Genomic DNA, 26,566 nt, shown 5'->3' with positions numbered 1-26,566 from the left:
GTCGCAATTTCTACAGGCTCGCACTACCTGTTAGCATCTGGCATCTGTTAGCATCTAGCTCTCCTGCTTACAAACATTTAGCCATCCCTGCTTATACAAGTAGTAGTTTTAGTTGTCTGCGATCTGCGGAGGCCTACTCCCGCCTGTAGAGTACGGCTGTACTGGAGAGGTTTTTACCACGGACTCGTTGCAGAGAGACGGAGTGGATCCACGCTTCGGACTTGGCCTGCTTCCACCGGGCGTGTGCTGCTGTGCGGAGGAGGATTTTACCACGGCTGGGGCCTGCTTTCCGCTTGTCATGGTTCTGCTGTTGCAGAGGCCTGCTTTCACCCCGGGGATACCACGGAGGGACCGGAGCGCTTCCACGCTGCTGCTTTCACCTGTCCTTTGCTGCTGTGCTGATTTACTCCAGGAACATCGCGGATACTGTGTGCTGGTCTGGGAAAATGGCCCATATCGGGATTCTGCTGTGCCTGTTAACTGTTTTGGACTATGAGAAGATCTCTAGTCTTTCTGAGAAGTCTACTGGATTCAGGTCTGTTCTGCCACCCGCAGTGGGCATCCCCTGCAAAGGTTCGGATGTGTTACACAAACAATTACCGGTTGCCTTGTCATAGACAATCTGCTCGACAAAATATGTTTGTCTTTTTTGTTTTCCTGCGATGATAGTTCTTCAGGACTGCTTCTTAAGCTCAAATCACACTCTCACAGACTTTTCCGTTGATTCTAAAGTAGATGACAATGTATGTGTGTCGCTTAAGAGGAACAGATGCCTAGTTTTTTTGTTGTTATTACTGTCAGGAAATGTACAACCTAACCCTGGTCCGCCCAGTAGTAGTAGTCAGATCGCTACTCCTGCTGATTTTAAAGCTAGGTCTGGATTGGGTTTCATCCACTTGAATGTGCGCAGTCTGTTAGGTAAACTAGATTTTGTCTGCATTTGGGCGAGCTCGACTGACGCTGATGTCATTGTTTTATCAGAAACATGGCTAAATAAATCTATTTTGGCCTCTGAAATCGCCTCAAATGGTTATAATGTGTATCGTTCCGACCGGCCTAATAAAGGTGGTGGCGTTGCCATTTATGTTAAGAATAAGTTCAGTGTATCCACATTAGTTTCCAAATCTAATAGTAAGCAATTCGAATTTTTAGCCTTAAATATAGAAGTGGCAAAGGGGCAACAGGTCATGGTGGTGGGCTGTTACAGACCCCCTTCAGCTGGCAAGGACTCCTTGTCTTCGCTAGCAAATATTTTATCGCAACTAAACTACAAGGAAATAGTGCTACTTGGAGATTTTAACTGGGACTGGTTAACTGCAGTGTCAGAGGATTTAAAAAATCTTTGTATCTCTTTGAATGTTACTCAGATTGTTGACAGTCCTACTCGCCCTAACATTAAGTCCCCTAATAAATCCTCCCTAATTGATCTCATTTTAACTAATGCTCCATTAAATACTTATCTTTGGGAGTATTTGCGAATGATCTGAGTGATCACTGTGTTGTAGCCACAATTAGGGACACTAAGGTTCAAAAGTTTAAACCTCGTATTATTATTAAAAGAAACATAAAACATTTTGTAGAGCAGGGTTTTGTACATGATCTGTTTGGGTTTGATTGGGGAAAAATCGATCTGTGTGCTGATGTAGAAACTGCATGGTCTTATTTTTATCTTGGTTTTATGGAGATCATTGATAGACATGCACCCCTGCGTACATTTAGAGTAAAGGGACGAGACAATCCTTGGTTTTCTGCTGAACTGTCCAGTCTCCTTCATGAGAGAAACAAGGCCTGGGCAAAGGCTAGGCAATCAGGCTCAGAGGTAGAATGGCTGCGTTTTAGGCAGCTAATGAATAGCTTCACTTCACATGTCAAAAGTGCAAAGTCGAAGTACTATTTGTCAGTTACCACAGAAAACCTAAATAATCCTAGGAAATTTTAGAAAGCCATAAAATCGATATCCACCGGTGAGATCCGTAATGAGCTACCTCCGTGCCTTACCACAGCATCTGGCTCTATATCGGACAGGGCCACTATGCTAAATTGCTTTAATGAGCATTTTGTGTCTTGCCTTTGCTAAAAGGAGGGGAGGCAACTATTTTAAATAACTATAGGCCAATCTCAAAATTGTCAGTTCTGGCGAAGGTGCTCGAACGCCTAGTGAGTGAACAAGTAAAGGAGTTTTTATGTAAAAATAATATCCTGTCTAAACATCAGTCAGGCTTCAGAAAGCAACATAGCACCATCACTGCGGCAATGAAAGTGGTGAATGACATTAAGAGTATTTTAGATAATAAGCAGAGTTGTGCAGCTCTATTTATTGACCTTTCCAAAGCGTTTGACACCGTTTATCATCGCATTTTGAAGCAGACGCTACTCAGTATTGGCATATCCAGCCATGCAGTGGGGTGGTTTGTGAAGTACCTCTCTGAAAGGTCTCAATGTGTTCATTTTGATGGGCTGTCTTCTGAGTGGTTAAACATTGCTAATGGTGTTCCTCAAGGTTCTGTTTTAGGTCCACTTTTATTCTCTATATATATCAACAGTTTAGGTAAAAATGTGGATGAAGCTACTTTACATTTGTATGCGGATGATACCGTGATGTACTGTGCAGGTCCCTCCATTAAGGGGGCTAGTGTTAAATTACAGGCTGTTTTTAACATTATTCAGACTCAGCTCGCTGAGCTTAAGCTTCTTTTAAATGTTGATAAAACCAAGGTAATGCTCTTTTCTAAAGCTAAAAAGACTACAGACACTGCTTTGGATATTTTTACTATGCAAGGACAAGTACTCAAAGTGGTTACCTGTTATAAATACCTAGGTATCTGGCTTGATGATTGTCTTACTTTTAAACTTCAGGTCATTAATCTGCTTAAAAAGCTGAGGGTTAGACTAGGTTTCTTTTTCAGAAACAATTCCTGTTTCTCATTTTAAGCCAGGAAAAGGCTAGTCACTGTGACCTTTTTACCTGTGCTACTATGGTGATTTGATATATATCAATTAGGGATGCACCGAATATTCGGCCGCCGAAAATTATCGGCCGAAAATGGTTAAAAAGGCCCTTTAGGCTTTCGGCTTTCGGCTTTCGACAGAATGTCAGGGAACAGGGTTACGTTGGTAAGCTAATGTGTTGTTGTGATGACGTAATCAAAACGCAGCGACAAGCACGGCGCGCGACCATGCTCGCGGCTGGCTCACAGCCAACATGTCTGGCGCTTGGAGATATTTAAAAATATCAGAGAAAGAGGCGCGGATTGCGATTTGTAAAACGTGTTCAGCTGACATTTCTCGAGGGGGTGTAACTGCAAAGACTTTCACCGCTTCGGAATTACTCCACCACTTGAAATCAAAACACCCGGTCAAATATGCGGAGTAAGATCAAATCACAAGCACTGACAGCGAGAGACTGTTCAGCGCTGCCTCTCATGTGCTTGATGAGAAGAGGAACAGACTTATGGCTGATAAAGCAGAGAAGCTACTGTTCATTAAAAATAACCACCCACTTTTCCTTAATAAGAAGACAAGGCTGTTCTAGTTCTACATGTCTACTCTATACCCACTTTCCTGAACAATTTTCATTTTGAGTTATAATTCACCATCTCAGGTTATCATTAGTGGGAAATGACAGCAGCACAGTGTTCAATATATTGTACTTTTGGTATCTAAATGATACAATGTTGTTTACATTGCTCATGAGGACAGACCACCTTATTTGCAGATTCTTGAAATTGTAATTTAATTTAATTTGTAAATAGTTACATTCATGTGGATTTATCCAGTTTGCACATTTGTATGCATGCACTTATAGGTGCATTTGTTGTTGTTGAAGGCCTGGCTGTTACAGTCTTTATTTACACTATTTTGTTGTAGGCCTACTGGCCTAGATGTTTATGCAGTTTTAAAGCACCTTGGCTTTGTTCTGAATGCACTTTGTTGTAGTTATCCAACAGAGAAAAGAAAATGCACTTGACTTGGAATTAATTTACTGTATGCATTCAAAAGTGCTGAATAAATGTTTTATGGACCCATAATAGTGATTATTATTTAAGTTAAGTTTTGCCATAATCATGTCTTTTTCCATAATCAGGCAGCTGAACAACATTGGTAAAAAATGTATACATTATATATATATATATATATTTCTATTAATCATTTTCGGCCTTTCGGCATTCGGTTTTCGGCCAACTGTTTCCTATTTTTGGTATCGGTTTCGGCCAAGAATTTCCCATTCGGTGCACCCCTAATATCAATGCACCAGCATTGCCTGGAAAAGTTAGATGCCGCCTATCACAGTGCCCTGAGATTTGTTACTAACTGTAAAGCACTTACTCATCACTGTACCCTGTATGCCAGGGCAGGTCTGCCTTCACTAACTGTACGGAGGCTCAGTCATTGGTACTAGGCCTGGGCGGTATACCAGGGTATTTCGAAATACCGTCGGTATGATTTTCAATACCGTGACGTCACAGACTGTGCGCCAAATCATAGATGCGTTTCATTCTATTACACTGACACGGAGTTTTGACAGGGACGACATTGGTTGTAATGCACAGCACGCGCCAGCAGAGGGCAGGGGAGGGCAGTCCGTCTTTCCCGCTCTCAGAGCTCAGCACAGAGCTGAGCTGAGCAAGATGGCGGCAGCATTTGCCGGCCCCAAACTCGGACAACTAGTAAAAAAGAAAAATGCCTCTGCGCCTGTTTGGGACTATTTTGGGTTTACTCGTCGCCAGTGACTTCATCCAGCACAACGAGAGACAGAGGCACTTCTTTGGGAATGTTTAAGACGGGGTGAGTGAGTGTTGACATTTTTTAATCCTATGTAACTGGTTGATGGTTTTGTAGTCGAGGTCGGACGGTTTTAAAAACGAAAGCATTTACGTGCTAAACATTCACGCGAGTAATCCAATGAATCAAATGGAAATAAGGTTTTTAACACATGCACGGAATAATATTGCCAAACTAGTTAGTGAATATAGCAAACTTTATTCAATAATTCAAGTATTTACTCCCGGAAAATGTTTATGTATGATGATATATTGTTAACTTAGCTCACTATGGAAACAACGTCGGACATCTACAAACGCGTCCTGTATCCGATCTCAAAATGTGCCATTTGCACAATGTGTCATGTATGCAGCCCTTGTTTTGCACTTGCGCGCACGTCGCGGCACTTTGCGAGCGTCTACCGGCTCGGGCTGCATTTTACACCGAACATATAATATACCGTTCGAAACATCTATTTGCCGCCGAACGCCACCTCACTCAAGTCGACCCAAGTCATACCGTCAGTGGCGGCTTGTGGAAAATATTTTTGGTGGGGCTGTTGATATAGTGAGTAAAACATTTTTTTGGGGGAGAAATTACCCCTTAAATTAGGACTGATACCGTCATATACCGTATACCACGGTATGATGTCAGCAAGGTACGACGGTATGAAAAAAATGATACCGCCCATGCCTAATTGGTACATGTTCATCTATAAAGCCATGTTGGGTAAACTACCTTTTTATATCTGCTCTGATCTCTCGACGAATTGAAAGTACTTATTGCCTGAGATCTCATGATGTTTTTTTATTAAATGTGCCAAGTGCTAGGACTGTCTTAGGGAAGAAAGCTTTTAGTTGTGCAGCTCCACTAAATTGGAACAGTCTGCAAACATGTTTGAAACTGAGCACTTTGGTTCCCCTGCATCATTTTAAAACTCAGCTGGGTGACATGCTGTTTGATACTCATGGTACCTGTCACTGTAGAGTTTGAAAACTGTACCCTATACATTATGTTGTATGTCATCCTTATTGTTGTTCTGTTGTTTTTATGTTACATGTGTAACTAATGTCCTGCAGGTCACCCTTGAAAAAGAGATCTTTTGATCTCAAGGGGCTTTCACCTGGTTAAATAAAGGCTACAAACAATGTATAATAAGAACTGGATACAACGTGGAAGGCGGGGCCTCATTCATTCCTATTCATTGGCGCATGAAGATAAAATGGCCCAACTTTTGGAAGAGCGAAACATCACAAATTATCCATCATGCCTGAGAAGTACCCGGATGTGCGCTCGTAGAGCATGCACAACTTTAACCACGCCCCCCAAAAGGCTTGTTCACATCAAGCACGTCACACGTGTACACATAACAGCACCGCACGTTCATGACAGCATGGTACTGGATTGTTATGATGGATTTGATATGAACGAGGCAAAAGTTTTCAAAACCGTTTCTGGTCTTCGGTATTTCCAGACAAGTGGCTACTGAAATCAATCTTACTAACTGCTGTCTGTGCAATTCTTGGCGCGAGTTGGCAGACTTTATTTTGCTTACTTTAACATCATTTTTCATGGTGGGGTTAAGCCAGTCCTTGGTATGGGTGTAGCCTAACCCAGCTATACCCTGGCGCTGCCACTGGTGGGATGTATGCTTTAATTGCGTTAAATATTTTAACTCAATTAATTCAAAAAATGAATTACCGCCGTTAACGCGATAATTTTGACAGCATTAATATATATGTATATATATCAGGGATGCAAACTCATCAGGTATGAAAAAATGCATTTTCATGCCTCTGTTCAAGGCTTAGTCTTTCTATCTGTATAGCCAGTGGTGTAAAGTAACTAAGTTCATAACCTCAACAAGTACTATACTTGGGTACAATGTTGAGATACTTGTACTTTATTTAACCTGTTAAGCCCGAGAGACCCCGGTACCGGGGCCCTCCCACAACATCTTGCAGGAAACAGTGTCAGAGGGCATCTTAACATTTAATAAACTATGAATGTTTTATATCCATGTAACGGGAAGAAACTCATCAAACTGATCTTTTTTTTTTTTATTCTTTTTTAAAAACCCATCAATGCTAACGCTGAGTCTTTGAATTAGCAACGAGCGAAAAATGCTAACAGATTACTGCACCGAAACTCACTCATAAAACCTTATTATTTATCCTTTCTGCACATCCAACACATCGATTCGCATCGTGAGATGACACAGAATCCATGGGTACCTAAATTATCACAACATGATAAGAACTCGCGACTTTATAAACAAAAACAGACATCAAAACATGTGGCGCTAGGTAGCTAAAAACGCTAACATGGCTTACCTGTGTCGTTGTCTGGTCAAAAGTGGTCTTCTATGGCATTAAAACGATAAAAACGCTGCTGAAGTCAATCCATAGGTTAATCCAATGTGTCCCTTTGAAATTATTTCTGATAATCCATAAACAATAAACCTGCTTTTCCATTTCCAGATGTCAGAGCGAGAGATAGGTTCACTCTGATGCAAACCTGCATGCGCAAAGCCCCCACTTTTTTTTTTACCATTTGTGTGTGGGGGGAAATTCACCTTCGATTCCATTGGCTCTAGCGGTTATAAAGAGATTTCATTCGTCAAAATCGACCAAGGGGGGCCAGAGATATGGAAAATCCACCCAAATGACCCCAGAAGTGTTTTTTTTGTGCTAAATCTCTCTAAAAAGGTAAAATGTCACTTGTTTTGCATCAATCTTGATACAGGGTACTTATTATATGTTGTACTTTGGATTCCTAAAGCTTTTAGTCTACCTTACCATCATCCAAGGTATAGTTTTCACTTAAGTAAAAAAAGATGTTGGACGGACACTATAATTTACAGTTTTTTACTATGTTGAATCAGAATTTTCTTTAAAATAAAAAAACATCTATATTGATTCTGACTTTTCTACATTCAACTCAAAGGTTTATTATTACTTTGAGAAAAAAGATTATTAATTTAACCCTTTTAGAAGGGAAGATATGGTCATTTGTTCTGGGAATGTCATTTTCGAGCATGAGACCTGAAAAACAGGCTCAGGGCTTAACAGGTTAAGTATTTCAATGTTTTGCTACTTTGTTCTTCTACTCCTCTACAATTCAGAGGTAAAAGGTGTGCTTTTACTCCACTACATGTATTTAATACCTTTAGTTACTTTACAGATGTGGATGAATGATGTGAAATATAATCAAGTGTTAAATCAGACTTTAGTTCCACCTGGAGTACATTCACAAGCTACCCTGCAGTATACAAAGTCATTCAAACTAGCTGCACCTTTACCAGCTTTGAGAACACTTTAATGATCAATCATTATAAAACATATCATATATATTATTCTGAAATGGACCGATCTGCACAAGGACTACTTTTACTGTCGCTACTTTAACTATATTTGGACGGACACTATAATTTACAGTTTTTTTACTATGTTCAATCTGAATTTTCTTTAAAATAAAAAAACATCTATATTGATTCTGACTTTTCTACATCCAACTCAAAGGTTTATCATTACTTTGAGAAAAAATATTATTAATTTAACCCTTTTAGAGGAGAAGATATGGTCATTTGTTCTGGGAATGTCATTTTCGAGCCTGAGACCTGAAAAACAGGCTCAGGGCTTAACAGGTTTATCATTACTTTGAGAAAAAAGATTATTAATTTAACCCTTTTAGAGTGGAAGGTATGGTCATTTGTTCTGGGAATGTCGCTACTTGAACTATATTTTGATGATAATACTTTGTACTTTTACTTGGGGAACATTTTGAATGCAGGACTTTTACTGTAACAGAGTATTCCTACACTCTGGTACTTCTACTTTTACTCTAGTACAATATCTGAGTACTTCTACTTTTACTCAAGTACAAGATCTGAGTACTTCTACTCAAGTACAATATCTGAGTACTTCTGTTTTACTCAAGTACAATATGTGAGTACTTCTACTTTTACTCATGTACAATATCTGAGTACTTCTACTTTTACTACAGTACCAGATCTGAGTACTTCTACTTTTACTCTAGTACAAGATCTGACTACTTCTACTTTTACTCTAGTACAAGATCTGAGTACTTCTACTTTTAATCAAGTACAATATCTATACTTATACCACCTCTGTTTATAGCCTATGAAAAAAACTATTAGAAAACGAAGGCTAAAGCTAACGTTAGTAGATAGTGACAATGTATGCTAGTTAGCTAGCTCAACGATTCCTTAAATAATATTACGACAGAAACATTTTTCTGTTCACATCACGCTCTGCCGCTCCAACAGGGAGCTTTGCTCTGAACACCCGAACGGTAAGGCGATATGGGTCCGTTCTTATTGTGCATCCATGGCTAAAGGTAAAACGCATGTAGTACTGAACACGTCACATAACATGATCGTGCCGGGCGGCGCTGTCCCATGGGTTAGATGCGTGTTCATAATGCCGAGGAAAATAACTCTCAGAATAACGTTATTAGCACATTTTACAACTTGAGTACCGAATGTTTTTAATAAGGGCTCAGTGTTTCCCACACAATGTTAATACTTGGGCGGGCCGCCCAGGTATATTAAGGCCCGCCCAAGTATATTTCGGACCTTTTTTTATTTTTTGTATCCGTCCGCGAGCGACGCCATCTGCGAGTGATTAACTAATGGACAATGAGCCCTCGCTCTACGTCTCCTGTGCCTGTTCGCTCTGTGGTTGATGAACTAGTGGACAATAATCCCCCCCTGTTCGCTCTGCGATCGATTAACTAGTGTATGATCCCTCGCTCGACACCTCCTGTTCGTGCTGCCATCGCGTGGAGGGAAACGAGAAAAGGAGAAGACGACGTTAATTTAGAAGACGCGGACACTAAGGTAAAGTAACTATTTTCTCCTTATTGTGTTGTTTTCTGACTTTGGTAGGAGATTCGAATTATTTGAAGTTAGTGGCAACTAAGAGTGTATTTAACGTAACCAGGCCAACTTTGCTGCGTGCAAGTTACGTGTGCTAAATTAAATATAAAAAAGATTATAATTCGTTTTCTCTTCGGGCTATGCCAGTTAGAAGGACACAGATTAACTTTAGCTAAGGTTAGACTGTTAATTTCCCCTGCATTACTCCTCAGATATGAGTATTCAAAAATATTTTAAAGAGAATACGGCGTGAGGATGAGGAGGAGAGACCACAGGTAACTTAGCCAATGTTAGCATTTTGCTTGCAATGGCAATAATAAATGCATAAGTCTCAATAATGATATATGTCGGTTCATTTGACCTGAAATTATACAATTGCAGTCAACAGTGAGTTGCAATGCAGAGACCAAACTAGATTCAAGCTTGTTTTCAATTCTAGCCGGTGGTCAGTGAAGATGCTGGCACAACTAGTCAGAGTACTGAGGGAGAGGCAGCAGGTCCTAGTGTGGTAGAAGCAGCAGCAGGTCCCAGTGTAGAAGCAGGTGCAGGTCCCAGTGTGATACAAGCAGGTGCAGGTGAACAAGCAGCACAGTTCCAAGCATCACAGACAAAGACACAGACATAGTATAATAGCAAGGAGAACTCTACCATTTAAATGCAGTAATAACAATGCATTATTTTCAGATTCCAAGCATCGCCACTCAGGATGGAACCCTGATTGGCTCAAAATGCCACAGTTCATGAATTGGCTCTACCTCACCCAGCATGGTATGAATGGCATTTGCAAGTTCATATTTGTAATAAAACTTATTTTTTTTGTAAGAATTAACACGTTTTTCTTTTTAAAAAGGAATGTTTTGCCGAATCTGCAGGCAACACAAGCCTCCAATAAAGAAAGGCCCCTTAAAACGGGCTTTCATAGAAGTTGGGATTCTTGTTTTCCGCAAGGATTATATCGAACGCCGCATCTCCTCAGAGCCTCATCAATATAGTGTAAAGCATCAGGTCTCACTTGCATCAGGTATATCATTTTTTTATGTAAAGCTAATTTCTGCAACCTATCAACCATGTTTGGCTCATATAATGAATGATGTCTTTGCCCTTGGTCTAGGCTACTCAGTGATGCAGGCTTTTGAGCCCAGTTATTATGGAGCATGAGGCCGTCATAGGTGGATTCAAATGTCTTTACTGGCTAGTAAAGAACGAGATTGCTCACCACACCAACTACCCTAAGCTCTTAAGTTTAGCTCAGCTTTTGGGTTGTGATTATTTTGAAAAGCTGAAGGTAAACCGAGTACAAAATGATGCTTGAGAAACTAAGAACTTTAACCAGCTAAATGTTAAATGATCTTTTTTTCTCAGGTGGATCAAAGAAACAATTATCAATCACACAGAATAGTGGATGAAATGCTGGAGATCCTTGCAGAGATAGTAGAGTCGCCTATTTTGGAAGAGATAAGGTCATCTCAAGCAATCAGCCTAGAGGTTGATGAAACCACAGATGTATCTGTAAACCGCCAGCTGGATTTACATGTTAGGTGGGGTATTTTTTAAAGGAATGATGTGCATTTAAATAAAGATGTAGGCCTAGTTAAACTTAATATTTATTAATATGTGTGAAAACCTATACATTTTTATTTTAGACACCTGGATAAAGAGGGTTATGTTTTCAACCACTTCCTTGACCTGGTAACTCTGGAAGATGGGAAAGCTGACAGCGTTGTTGCTGCCATCAAGAGTGTACTACAGAAGAAGGATCTCCCGGTAGACAGGCTCTATGGACTCGGGACAGACGGTGCAGCAGTGATGACGGGTATGGAGTTTATTGTTAAATCTAATGGATTGTGTGAAATGTGTATTGTCAGCTGTTATTAAAGGAAACAAAATGACGCCCTCAACACTGCATTTAATTCTCAAACTTAGGCCGTCTGAATGGAGTGGCAAAGCAGCTCACAGACAGTTTTCCAAAGCTGGTTTCTGGTTTCTGCAATGCTGTCCAAGGTGTTTCAGAGAGCTGATGTGAACTTTCTCCACATAAAGGAGCAGGTAGATTACAAAGAAATGCATTTGATGCTCCCAGTTATTTGCATTATCCATCCTATTATATTGTTGTATTTTTCCACATTTAGGTGCCAGTCACACTTGTTACTCTGAGGAGAATTCTGGAGGCAGGCGAGACCCCACTCCCCGGAACGTTCCTTGCTCGCCTACACCAAGACATGGACAACCCAGGTGGACTTGGGGCGTTTAGCATTGCCGGAGAGGAGGAGAGGATCAGGAGGGGACACGGAATTCTGGAGCGCCCCCGGGAAGATATGTGGGCCAGATTTGTCAGAGATGTAAATACATCCCTTCTTACTTTTACATTCCAATATTTATTTTCCTTGAACTGAAAAATGTATAATATCATTCCAGGTCCTCAAACCTTACATCTGCAGCCTGGAGAGCAACATCGAGAGCAGGTTCCAGCATATTGAAGTGCTGGGGGCCTTCAGTGTCCTGGGTCCAAAGGCAGTTACCTCCAATGATGTAACCAACATTTCAATGTTGCAGACCCTTGCCAACAAATTCATCCCAGGGCAGGATGCCACAGTTATCCAAGAGTGGACCTCCTACAAGCAGCATGTTCTTGAAGGAACATTTAAGGTTGGTAAATACCTAAATTAATATGAACTTGACGGTTAGAATTGCTTGTTTTTACATCTGTAAATGTTTCAATTATACTGTATACTCATTTGCCCTGCCTTGGCTAATCTCTGAAGGACAAGACACAAGCTGAGATCATGCAGCTCCTGGCCAGTGAGAAGGACGAATGGGCAGAAATATACCCAAACCTCAGCCTTCTCTCTTCAGCGGGGTTGGTCATCCCTGTCTCCAGTGTAAACTGCGAGAGGGATTTTTCTACGATGAACAGGGTAAGTGTCATTCCCTGTTACATGTCATTCTGTATAGTTCATTTAAAACAAACTGTCTGTTTTACAGGTGAAAACTGACATGAGAAACCGACTGAAAGGGGAGCACCTGGCTGCATTTATGCGGATAGCAGTCAGTGGACCAGCACCAGAGGCATTCCCATACACACAGGCGTTGGAGCTGTTCTTCAACAAACCCAGACGGATTAAGTGCTCTGACAAACAGTGCCATCTTTGTACAAAATGAATATTGCCATACAGTAATGTAAAGTTAATGAATAAACATGTTGTTAAAACTTGTTGTTTTATTGTCCATACAGTAATGTAAAGTTAATGAATAAACATGTTGTTAAAACTTGTTGTTTGTCACATGTGTTGCACGTCACAAAGCCCGCCCCGCGGTCCACTCGCACCGCGCTCCGCTCGCAGCCCCCCGTCCGGCACCTTCCCCCCCAAGTATATTTCAGATCTGTGGGAAACACTGGGGCTATACAAACGTTCATACTGGGTAGTTTATTTAGTTTAAAAAAAAAATATCCAACGATTTACAGACTACTCTTTCCCAATGTAAGTCAATGGGAAAAAGTGTTTCCGGGCCCAGCAACCTAACAGACATGTAGTACTGCCGTTTGGCCACACAAATATTTTCCTCAGAGTCCGGCGCACTTCCTGGGGGCTTGGTCGAACCTCATCCCTGTTTTTCAGGTCTCAGGCTCGAAAATGAAATTTCCAGAACAAATGACCATAACTACACTTCTAAAATGGGAAAATCCATAATCTTTTTTCTCAAAGTAATGATAAACCTGTGAGTTTGATGTCGAAAAGTCAGAATCAATAGATGTTTTTTATTTTAATGAAAATTCAGATTGAACATAGTAAAAAACTGTACATTTTAGTGTCCGTCCAAAAATTATTTTATACTTATAGTGAGAACTACCCTTGAATGATGGGATGGTAGACTAAAAGCTTTATTTTCACATACACACACACGTTAACAAAAAAAAGTGGGGGCTTTTTGCATGCAGTTTTGGCCAGAGCGAACCTATCTCTCGATCTGAAAATGGAAAAGCAGTTTTATTGCTTATGGATTATCAGAAATAACTTCAAAGGGACACAGACACATTGGATTGACCTATGGATTAACCTTCAGCAGAGTTTTTATCGTTTTAATGCCATTGAAGACCACTTTTGACCAGACAATGACAAAGGTAAGCCGTTTTAGCTACCTAGCGCCACATGTTTTGATGTCTGTTTTTGTTTATAAAGTCGCAAGTTGTTATCATGGAGTGATAATGTAGGTACCGATGGATTCTGTGTCTGCTCACGATCAGAGATGGGGTCGTTACTAAAAAAAAGTAATATATTACACTACTTCGTTAAACTCTACATAAAGTAACTCGTTACTTTACTCCATGGGCTTAGGAAGCATCCTGAATGTGGGGGGGACATTTTTAACGGGGAGTTTGGGGATCCCCCCCCACGAAAAAAAATAGATTTCCTGTATTCTGGTGCATTTTAACAGGTTGTTTGATACTTTTATGTGGCTATACTAGCATGCGGGAAATTATGGGTACATTTTGTAATTTCATCCAGTAGTAAAGAAAGGAAACATATTTGATTATTAATTCAGAACCGTCTTTGAATTAATAAAAAGCGGTTTAAATGCCCATTTTTTGTACATTTATATACAACAACAAATATTTGTGAGTGCATTGAGAGATATTGTTATAGAGAGTCATTTATATATAACTCGCAAAATACATTTGTGAATCCTTCTGTGAGCATTTATTAATATTGAGACTAATCTGACTCCATACAGATCAGAGTTCCCGTTAGATTATTTTTTCGCTGGTCAACATGTCCGTTAAAGTTGAAATCTTCCGGACACAATTTGAAAAGTGCCGGTCAAAGGCCTTTGTTATTTATTGAGCTTTAAAACAAATTGATATGATTCGATATTAAACAAACTAATAACAGTAGATTAACTATTCAAAAGTGTACAGTAACTTACAATAATACGGGAATAATAAACGGAGTGCTCTCTCCCTCTCCTGACAGCCCGTCAGTATCATGCAGCTCGCGGATCAGTAATGAGTGACCCGACAGTAAAACTAAACATATCTATAACTACTTTAAGTAGTTTGAGAGGTAATTGAAATAGCTACGTGTGATATTCCAACCTGAAGTGTGTGTTTTGTTCCGCTCACCGCTGCATGTGATCATGCAGAGCTGCGTGTCGACTCGTCAGCAGCAGCTGATCTCTCTCTCCCGTCAGATTTGTTTTTACTCGCGTTTATGTCCATATCGATCAGATCTAGCCAATGATATGACTACCTACTTATTAAAAGACACCTAAACAATTGCGCTAAGGTGAAATATATTTTAACCGGACACTTTGACCGGAGAGATTTAGATTTGCCGGTCTTCAGCATATTTTACCGGTCATAGTCCGGCAATTACCGGCTAACGGGAACTCTGATAAAGATGTTAAGTTCACCTAGGAATGGTATCATTGACTTAAATGTTCAAATAAATGTTGCTCTTCTGTCTATATTGGTCATATGATGCCCCTTGACTGAAATGTTTCCAGTTCAATATCCCCACTGATTTCCTTAAAATTCTGGGATGAGAGTCCACATCATAATTTACTCTAAACTGTCATTTCCCTTTCATCACTCACCTCAGCAATGGACCTCTCTCCACTGTCCCTGTGTTCTGCCTCTGACTCACTATCAAGCGCCTAGATGTCAAGAGAGGTGGTGAAGTGATCATTATTTATTGAGCAGTATACTCTTTCACATTGAATCATAGCAAGTCATACTGAATGTCTGTGACATTGGACAAGTCCCAAGCAGTAGGTAGGATATTAGCTAGTCTATGTAATGTGCACAGAAAATAAATAGTTAACTGAATACTGGGATGGAAATTGCCTATAAGCACTCAGTAAAACATAAACACACACAAAAAGCTTCTGAATGATAAGAAGTATAATTAAAACATAATGCACATTACCATTTTGAGAGAGAGTATCTTAAAGAACTCAGAAAATAATATCTTATCGAACTGAGGCTCCAGTAAAACACACTGACTGCGTCTCTACATGGACATCAGTAAGCCATTTATGAGTATTATCCCGGTTATGATCATATTGGGGATATGGTTTTTACATGAGCACAGAGAGATCGGGTTATTCATGTTCCCTGTTTACATGATAAATACTAGTAACCCTGCATTTCGATGCCTTTTCTCATCTAAACTACTCAGTATTTGTATCTCTCTATCATGACATAAAGACGAAACTCCTCTCCAGAAGTGAGACGCTTTTGCCGCCGCCATCACTGTTAACTGATTAACTGCTACCAGCTGATGACTTACTTTCCTCTTCTTTGAAAAAAATGTTCTTATGTCCATGTTGTCTGGGGGAAAAAACATATCAAACCAAGAGATCGTCAGCTTTGATTTTCGTTGTATTAACAATGTCCTGAACACTTGGTGTGTGTGCCTAACCTCTGCTGCCGGCATCGCTTCATACAACAGATCTGAGCTGTCCACACTCCTTGAACATGCACGCGCTATGGGAGAATCTGCCTTGGTACAAAGTAGCAGTGAAAACATGGTGCGGAGTTTCATTGATTTGGACATTCTCTCAATAAGCAAGTGGAATGGATTTGACAGTGAAGCACTGACACAGCGCTCTACAAAGTGCGGCGAGTGGATAGACCGATTCACGGACTTTCCACATGGTAGAAGTGGGGGGGTCTAAACTAATCATTTGAAAAAGTGGGGAGGACTTGTCCCAGCCTCATATAATGGCTGTGACGCCCATTCTTTACTTATTACTTTACTCGCAGGGCCGGCCCGCCCCTCCCTACAGGCAGATCACGCAGACTGCTAAAGTTTCAAATGTTCTCTTTAGTTCAGTTTCCATTGTCGCATAAGACTGATCCAGATAGCTCCTGAATGTTTTCCTATCTGACCATGGCTATCCTCTGTCTCCTGCTATCTGTATTGTGCGCAGTATATCTCTGAACGATGGTGATTCCACTGTGCAAATGGGCAACATTTCCTCTACTATGAAGGATGCTACTAGCCTGTCCATCTCTGCTTTGGTTACCGGTCCTCCAAATTCAAATTTGTACTGCTTCGGAGTTGGCGGCGGGCACTAACAACACCCTCACTCTGGGTTCGGGGGTCCTTAGCTATTAGCTTCACCTTAGCATGTGTTCTTTGCAGGTGTTTGTTGAGGTTTGACGTGGTGTTTACAGCAGTGGATAACAGCTTCTGGCCTGGACAAGGTTTGCACCTCACCGTCACATTCCTGTCTATTCTTCGGACAAACTCAAAATGCTCCACCCCTCGAAAGTTATCGCAACCCCAACCCGAGGTACATACCGAACCGTGAATTCTCTGAACCGTTACACCCCTAAGTTCCGGTGTTGTCTACGAGTTCAGTCCTTTTTCATCTTCTCGCTGCACAGGTTACTACTTTATGAGTAGAAGCCAAGCTAGCCTATTAAAACTTTGATTATTCAAGCTCATCGCTACCTTTAGCCTTGTGATCATCTCGATCGAAGCTGCGGGCTAAAACGCTCGCCCTCCAAAGGCTTCGACGAGCTGTCCCCCTCCCAAGGGAGGGGACCGCAGTGTTAACCGCTTGGACTCCCAGGAGCTCCGGACCGTTAAAGAACAGACGCTCCAGCACGTCAGTCGGTGAGATCACTGCCATTCTTTCTGATTGTGAGCTAATTTGTGCTATCTATACTCAAGAGGCGCTTTCACACCGCAGCACTTTTCCCACAAAGGTTCATCAGAACTTAGTTCATGAGAACTCTTTAGTTCTCATGAACTAATGCGATATAGTGCGAGGATAATAAAATGGCGGCTTCACAAAACTTTTTGGGAGTTTTAGGGGGCGTGGCTTGCAATCCGCCCAGCCAATCAGAAATAGGAACCTTTTTCTCCCACGAAAGTCCTTGCTCTCTAGCAGGGACGGAAAAGGGGATAAAAAGGTTCTCATGAACACATTTTAGTTCCGGATTTTTTTGGTGTGAACGCAACATTTCGGAACTATATCGGAACTAAAGTGGGAAAAGTACTGCGGTGTGAATGCGCCTAAGCTTATAGATAATTGCTCCATCCCCAAGTTAGCTGAGTGCTCTCGCTCAAAGCTAACTTGTTACTGCGCTAGTGAAGAGGGTGTCCTCGCTCCCCTCTCACGGCACACAATTAGTTCCTGTTCCATCCTCCAGTTAGCTGAGTGCTCTCGCTCAAAGCTAACTCGCTACTGCGCTAGTGAAGAGTGTCCTCGCTCCCCTCTCACTGCCCACAATTGGTTCATTACCCGTTCCATCCTCCAGTTAGCAGAGTGCTCTCGCTCAGGCTAACTCGCTACGGCGCTAGTGAAGAGAGTGTCCTCGCTCTCCTCTCACGGCATATATACTGTTAACTGACTTGTTTTTTCTTACCCCAGTTAGCAGAGTGCTCATGCTAACTACTATTGTGCTAGTGAAGGGAGTGCCCTCACTCCCCTCTCACATATATATTGTTTCCTGGCCCGATTATTTACAGTCAGCGGAGTGCTCTCGCTCAGACTGACTTAAGCTGCCACCAGCAATTAGTGTGGAGTTTTCGTTGGTGCTGTCACTATGTTTAACTCTCCAGGCTGTAACACCTGTATGGCTCCTCTTCAATCAGAGGATGGTCATGAACTTTGCCCCTCTTGTCTTGGCCTTGAGCATGAGGGAGGGCCTTTCGGAGGACCCGTACATTAATTGCACCATCATGCAAGAGCTGCTAGACTGGCCGACGTAGAACTACTGGCTGAGGGTGGCCTTCCCCCTGCACAGTTGACTCCAGCCCAACCTACCCATCCTAGGCGTTGAGCCGCAGAAGCTGCGGGTGCCCCCCCCCCAAGCAGAGGACTAAGCCTGATAGGGTGGATCTGCTAACTACTGAGCTAGCCCAGATGAAGTCACTCCTCCTGGCTCTCCATTCTGGTGCCCGTACTGCACCCAATCCACCCATGGCTGAGCTGGTTCCAGAGGACGATGTGGTCTCGATGGCAGCTTCAGCCACTCATTTTAATGAGTATGACGGGGAGGGCCCGTCCCATGCTTCTGGGCCTGGCTCCTGTACCTCAGCTCGTGGATCCTCGGAGGGGACAGATGACCATGGGTGCCGTCATTCGCATGGCACTGGCTCGCCTGCAGCTGGATGTACGGCAGCCAGAAACAGCGCCTGCCAGTGCGTTCTTCAGGCGCACTCTGGCACCTGCCACCTTTACCGTTCCTCCCTCTGGTGAGTATCTGAGGGAGTTACATGGATGCTGCAGGCTCTTTCCCGTCTTACGTCCGATGGCCGAGCCCTGGCAGCCATGCAGGATGCAAGATTTGGCCTTGACCACATGCCGACTGTTGCTTCCCTCATAGTTTCCCCTGACGAAGCTCTGAGGTCGGATGCCAGGTTCCCTCGACCCCAATGTCGGGTCACTGATGACCTGCTCACTAAGACTTATAATACAGCGGCGCACATGAGCCGTATAGGCAATTCCCTCTCTCACCTCTTGCTGGCCCTCTCAGCTTCCCTGCAGAAGGATGCTCTCAGCGCTACCTAGGGATGGATACCGAGCCCCGGTATTGAACGGGCCCCCGGGGCTGAATTATTAAAGACCGTGGTACCGTTGAGCTGCGACGTTAGCGGTCTTTTTATTGGTACTGAAGACATGTAAAAAATATGTCATATGTATTATTGCTACACAAACATTAATATTGCAGTTTTAGTGTTGCCAACTCCGTTTCCAACATGCAAAAAGACTGCAAAAATGCTTCTATGATTATTTTTAGTATTTTCGATCTCTCTCCCCCGCCTGCTTGCGAGGGGGCGGGGCAGTTTACACACACGCAGCTGCTACATGCAGCAACACACATACACGGAGGAGACTGCAGAGAGAACGCGCTCGGAGGTGCCGTTAAACTTTACCCGTCTAAAGTGCAATAAGAGTTTAGCATGTAAGGGCGGTAACACAAGCAATTTGTCTAAACATTTAGCAAGAGTGCACCACATTCAGACGGAGGAATGCACCGGGTTCGACTGTCTTTCTAGTAGCTCTGTAGCCCCATCCCCGAGTAACGTTTCCACGTCAGGTATGTATGCTAGCAGCAACACACGGAGTTAACTACATTATACAAACATGGGTTAATGATTAGAGGTAACTGAGTTATTTATTTTGTTAGTTTTGTTCACAATTTGTTTAGTTAGTTTACCTTATTTTTCTCTCCAAAAGAACCGATAAAAGTACCGTTAAAGGACCGTACCGATAAGCGGTATCGATAAAAGTAGTAGTACCGTTAAAACCTTAACGATACCCATCCCTAGCGCTACCTCTACCAGCCTCAGTGACGCCTCATTACAAGCATTTGCTCTGATATCTAGAGAGCTTGGGCGCCTGATGTCCACTCTTGTCCGGGGTCATACGAGGTCACACGAGGTCACACGTGACTTTCTTGACATAAATATTTGACATGCGCGAGACAGAAGATATCATAGAACCGTAGTTACATACGTAACTTTTGTTTTTCTTATTATAAACAAATAATATGAACAATCTTAATGTACAATGTTTATCCCTCAGTACTTGAGCTCATTGGTTCCTACTGTAAATGTCAAAAAAAATTAAAATAAAACTCACACAAATATAGATTGTTGACAGCTAACGTATTGACATGTACATGTCGATTTTTCTAATGTTTCTTATTCAGAAAGAGGTAGATAATTTGTAGAGGACTATTTTCTGTTGCAGATTAAATTCAGATCTTAATGTTTTTTATTTGTGGTTGAAGGACAGTGCATGTGGGATTGAGTCAAAACAATGAATGTATCGGCGGAGTCAGGATCAGCTTTATTGTCAATTTGTCATGTACAGTATGTTTACACATTCGGAGCATATGACTACTTATTGCTCTCTATGAACGTACACAGAAATAGATACAGGGCTAATACAAAGAACCAGTAAGCTGAACAGGATTAACTACCTGTGCATACATATATGCAGTAGCTGCCTGGATCATCTGCAGTCTTAAAAACAGACAAATAGACCAGTGGTTCCCAACCTGTGTGCCGCGGCCCAATAGTGGTCCACGAAGGCATTGCAAGTGGGATGCCAAATAGTTTAATTATAATTTTTTTTGTACTGGCTAAAGACACAAACATGGTCTTTAGCAATAACATATGTGACCTGCTCCATCGAAATCAGTCGCATTGACCCGAAAACACATTTTGAGTTGCATGCACTGTTGGAAAGAGGAGATTCCTAGATTTCTAATGATATCAAGATTGTTTTTGTACTCCAAATATTAGACCCTCCAGAAAGATGCGATCGCAGGGACCACATTACTCCTGTTCTGGCTGCCTTACACTGGCTCCCTATATAACACAGGATATAATTTAAAATCCTTCTTCTCGCCTACAAAGCCCTTAATGGGCAGGCGCCATCTTACCTTAAAGAACTCATTATACCCTATTGTCCTACTAGGGCATTGCGTTCCAAGAATCCAGGGTTGTTGGTTGTTCCTAGAGTCTCTAAAAGTACAATGGGAGCCAGAGCCTTTTCTTATCAAGCTCCACTTTTGTGGAATCAGCTTCCAGTTTGTGTTCGGACGGCAGACACCCTATCCGTTTTTAAGAGTGCGCTTAAGACCTTCCTTTTTGATAAAGCTTATAGTTAGGGCTGATTAGATTCAGCCCCTAGTTTTGCTGATATAGGCTTAGTTTGTCAGGGGACATCTTACTTCTTCCTTCTCTCTGTCTATACCTGTGTACTCTCATGTTCCGATTAACCCAGCTTCCCCATGGCTTGGGTGGGGTGGGTGTGTTTAAAATAACCCCATTGCTTTTACAATAAATAAACATTGAATGTGTTTAATTGAATAGGAAAGGGGTTTAACGTTAGCGGCAGGTTGTGTGCGAGAGAGAATAAATAAGACAGCCCAATATTTTAAAAAAAATCTATTATTTTTCGCAACTTTCCGCATATTTCGCAACTTCCCGCAATTTCACCGCATAAAATCACATAAAAACCCTGCATGTTTAATTGCATAATCAAGGATTTTAGCCCGCATAATCAAGGATTTTTGCCGCGTTATTCTGGAGGGTCTAAAATATTAAGCAAAATATGTCACATTATATAATGACTGTTACAGAGTCATCCTTTTGAGAAAAAGGCGTTTAAAGTTTCCTCTTCTCTTTAATCCATCGATCTGATTGATTATTAGCGGAGCAAATGATCAAAATACTACGGAGGGAAGATATTTTCGTTTGGATTACTGGTCTGAGGGAAGCTCGCGAGTGTGTGTGTGTACAGACCTGGCGCCAGAACAAATCTAAAGGGAGGGCATATGATTTTCATGGGAGGGCACACAAAACCGTCATGTTGTCCTGCGGCACAATATATATCAAACAGCAAGGCCAACAGCAAGGCCAACAGCATTGCGCAAAGACGCACACTTATCGCAAATACATACACAAATAAAGGGCAACATAGAAACCACTTTTGAAACATTGTGTGCGTGGAAGCACAAACACTGGTGAATCACGAGCAAGGCACACTGGTTGAGGGTGGCAGCTTCTTCATCGTTGCACTCGGAGAGAAATAGTAGAGACGGAGACGATGAACTGTTTAGCCCGTGGTTTATTTTCCTATGCACTGCAGGTCTATCCTTTCGCTCAGCCGAGCTAACTTAGAACATTATTTTGGCCAACTCTGCATCTTTGTGCAGCGTATACTTAAACAGCGATAGGAAGAGCCCACTGCCTGACTCGGACATGCTGTGGAGTGAATCGTGGTCACCTCTGAGAGAGAGTTTGTTGACAGCTAAAAAATCTATAATATCAACGACAGCTGACACGTTATAACGTTTCCGTGCCAGCTGATCTGTGCACCAAAGTACTAGTTTCCTTTTGTTTCCTTGCGTATCTGTCTCTCTCCCCACAAACTCTCACATAAAATGTATTCTTTTGATGCGGCATGCCTTAGCAGTCCTTTATCAGTCTGTAATGCGTGTTTCCAGTCGCAAAAACCTTTGACAGTAAAAGCCGCATCAGATGAAGACGTATTTACTTTAAACTGTCAGCAGGGGAAACAAAAGGCTGCGTCTGCTTTTAACGAATATTCAAGCCATGGTCTGTTGTTGCACCATGCAGTGGCAAAAGTGCGCTTCCTTCCTGAAAACAATCTCCCTGGATAACGATCCAGTTTCACCTGGTTGGGTTTATTAACCCCAAGATCATTTGGGGCTGCTGTCTTTGAGCTTGCCCAATAGTACCTGTTGATGTGCTGCAAGGTAGCGTCTGTAGTGGAGGCACCGGCACGGAGGAGGAGGATGCTGGCGGGTGTGGTACAGGGTGTGGCAACGCAGGTGGTGACGCCACCAACGCTGTCCTGTGAATCGGAGGACAGCGTTGGTGGCGGCCGCCTTGATGAGTCAAGGTGTTAAACTAATAAAGTATGCGCAGTCATTGTTCTTATCTCATCCATTTATTCAGGGTATGAACCAGCATGTCGGTGATGCGTAATCAACAATGAGACATATAGCGCTCCGCGCTTGCTTATGACGTCACATGGGACGTACCATTAAACATGGAGTAAGGGTGCTATTACAAAGTAATACTTAACACTCCCACTCAACCTTAACTCTATTGGTTACATGAAAACAAAACAACAATATAATAAGGCTTCTCTTTTGCCTTAACAATGTGAATACACTCGTGCACTTTTAAGTGCCAAACATGTCTTGAGCAAACCTCTTTAGTTGTAGCTTTGTAGCTGGCTTGGTCATGATATCAGCCATCATTAACTCAGTAGGGCAGTACTCCAAAGTTAACTTTCCGTTATTTACAGTTTCCCTAATGAAATGGTACTTAATATCAATGTGTTTGCTCCTTTGCCTGTTTACTGGGTTTTTGGCAAGGGCTATAGTACCTTGGTTGTCCTCGTACACCTTTGTTTGTGCATACTGGTATGTGTCTATACCTTTAAGTAGCTGATCTAAATATATACATTCTTGTATAGCTGATGCTAAAGACATGTATTCTGCCTCACAGGTGGATAATGCCACTGTTGGTTGTTTCTTTGTTTTCCATGAGATCAGAGAGCTTCCTTTACTTAGACTGACACAATATCCTGATGTGCTACGCCTGTCTGTTGCATTTGAGGCCCAGTCAGCATCACAGTACACTTTTAGACCTAGTGCCTCTCTGTCATTTCTCTTAAAGTATAACTCCTGTTCTGTTGTGCCTTTTAGATATCAGAGCACATGTTTTACTGTGTTCCAATGTTCCTCTGTTGGTTCAGCCAAGTGCTGAGATAGTTTACTGACCACAAAACCTATATCTGGTCTAGTACATGTGGACAAGTAAATTAAACTTCCCACTGCCTCTCTGTATTTGGTTGGGTCTGTCCATTTCTCAGAATCATCTATTTGTTCAAGTTTTGGCTCACATGGGGTCCCCCTGGCCTTGCAATTCTGCATTTCAAACCTCTATAGGATCTTGCCTATATATTTATTTTGAGACATTTAAACTTCACCTTCTGTTTCCCAGGAAATGTTTCAACTTTCCCAGGTCCTTCATTTTAAACCTGTCAGAAAGCATAATCTTTACACCTTCCAGTACATTTTTGTTGCTTGCTGCTATGATCAGATCGTCAACCCATACAATCATGATTACCTTTTCATCATGTTTCTCTCTTGCATACACACAATGATCAGCTGGATTCTGTATGAAACCGTTCTCACTCAGACATGTGTGTAACATAGCATTCCAGTTCCTACCTGATTGCTTAAGGCCATAGAGAGACTTTTGCAACTTACAAACTAGGTTTTCCCCGGTTCTTGACTTTTCTTCATAGCCTTCTGGTTGCTCCATATAGATTTCACAATCAATGGGTGCATGCAAATAGGCTATCTTAACGTCCATCTGGTGTCAAATGAGCCCCTCTTGTGCTGCTTTCTGCATGAGTACTCTTAGACTTGTCATATCAGCTGTGGGAGAAAATGTCTCTTTGTAGTCTGTTCCTGGTTTTTGACTGTAGCCTTTTGCTACAAATCTTGCCTTGTATTTATCTGATCCATCAATGTCACTTTTGAGTGCATAGACCCATCTTCCCCCCACTGCCTTTTTACCTGGTGGCAACTGGGTGAGGTGGAAGGTCTTGTTCTCCTCCAGAGATTGCATCTCCTCGTCCATGGCATTCTTCCACTGCCTTGACTTTGCTGACACTATGGCATCATTGTAGGTTTGAGGGATATCACAGACTGCTCTGTAGCAAAAGTCCATGCATGTTTGTGCTTTGTACATTCAGTCTCTTCAAGTAAAGTCTCAGGCACACACATCTGAATACCATGACTTGATACATTTTCCACATTTATATCATTGCCTACGGCCCTGGAGTGTGCATCCTCATGACCACATTCTATGTGTGATTCAGATGTTTGTGTTTCCTTTTCTTTTGCGCTTTTGGTTGTGAATTTCACCAACCTGTGCTTTTGCACCTTCTCTGTTTCTGGGTAATACACCAGATAAGCTGGGCTGTTTTTATCATAGCCAATGAAAACCCCGTGCTCACATCTAGAGTCTAGCTTCCCTTGTTCTTGTTTGTAAGCAAAACATGTTGTACCAAATTTTTGCAGTTTGGATACATTTGGTTCGTTGCCTGTGAACAACTCGTATGGCGTTTTCTTTGTGCGCCTGTTGTAGCACCTGTTTCTTACAAAAGCTGCACACTGCATAGCGTAGTTCTATAGCTTGTCTGGTAACCCACTATCTATCAGTAGGCATCTGCTGATATCATAGAGAGTTCACCAGCTTCTCTCTGCTGTACCATTTTGGTGTGGTGAATAGGGTGCAGACGTTTCATGTCTAATCCTATTTTTAGTTAAGAGCGCCTGAAAGTCTCGGCTTGTAAACTCAGTGCCGTTGTCTGAACGAATACACTTGACTACTCCATAAGGTGCTATGTCTGCCAAGAACCTTTCTGTGGCTTGCACTGTATCACTTTTTGACTTCAGAAAATATACCATCACGGTGCCTGAATAGTCATCTGTAAATGACTGTGCATATCTGTGGCCTTCTCTGCTCAGTGTTGACATGGGACCAGTTAAATCAGCTAGCTGATCTAAGGGTTTCTCAGCCTTTCGGTCTGGCTCCCTATTTCTAGTCTGTGTAAATGTTCCTTGTGTACACACTTCACATAACTGAGTAGGCTTAACTGCTGTTCCTTTTATCTCCATGCCTGTCACTACACTTTGTAATTTCTGTACATCTTCATAGTTGCAATGACCCAAAATGTCATGCCAAGTTTGCATATCATGACTAGGCCTGTCGCGATAATCGATAAATTGACTTATCGTACGATAAATAAAAATGGACTCGATAACTTCTCTGAGCTCGATAAATTGCCGTTTACATAAAGGTGTGACCAGCATTTTAGCCTGGAGCGCTGTGGCTGCCAGGCGCGCTGTGAGGAGCTGACAGGACACTCCGTGTGCACGTGCAGCAGCGTAGCAGCCAAATTAATAATATAGCAACAAGCGGGAGACAACGTGTGACTTACTCGCGGGGAATTTAAAGTGTAATGGAATTGGTTACAAAACCTAACGACACATCTCGATTCTCCAGTGTGGCAGTATTTTGGATTCAAACCAAATCAACGAGGCGAACCTACGGACATGAATGAGCCGGGCGGTGTGTCACATTGGTTTAAAAAAGGTAGCGACAAAAGCAGGCAATACCACGCATTTTAAACCACCTAAAACACAACCACCCCATTCCGTTTTTCCATCTGGGAGCAAACACGGCAGCTGGAGATGGAGAGCCCCCGCCCGACAATGCAAACATGTTGGTGTTCCTTGCTCGAAAACTTAGAAAAACAGATTTGGATATGGCCTGTTGAGGCATCTGGGTCTTTGACAGTGGACTGTACACTTGACTGTTGTTTTAA

General features: G+C 42.1%; 2 protein-coding genes across 2 annotated transcripts in view; both read left to right on the top strand.

Moving 5' to 3' along the window:
* pofut1 (protein O-fucosyltransferase 1) overlaps positions 1-26,566 on the top strand; it is a 49,780-nt gene that overhangs the window by 18,000 nt on the left and 5,214 nt on the right. The window lies entirely within an intron of this gene.
* On the top strand, positions 8,923-12,869 carry LOC307035596 (uncharacterized protein). Its single transcript, XM_079675126.1, has 10 exons — positions 8,923-10,429; positions 10,512-10,682; positions 10,773-10,946; positions 11,024-11,199; positions 11,305-11,474; positions 11,585-11,707; positions 11,791-12,000; positions 12,077-12,307; positions 12,424-12,576; positions 12,644-12,869. Exons 6-10 carry the CDS (start codon positions 11,594-11,596, stop codon positions 12,818-12,820), a joined length of 885 nt encoding a protein of 294 aa, XP_079531252.1. The 5' UTR covers positions 8,923-10,429; positions 10,512-10,682; positions 10,773-10,946; positions 11,024-11,199; positions 11,305-11,474; positions 11,585-11,593; the 3' UTR covers positions 12,821-12,869.

This window comes from Notothenia rossii (genome assembly GCF_949606895.1).
Source record: "Notothenia rossii genome assembly, chromosome: 4".
Lineage (NCBI taxonomy): Eukaryota > Metazoa > Chordata > Actinopteri > Perciformes > Nototheniidae > Notothenia > Notothenia rossii.
The sequence above is the reverse complement of the archived record's forward strand: the minus strand, read 5'-3'. Positions and strand labels throughout refer to the sequence as shown.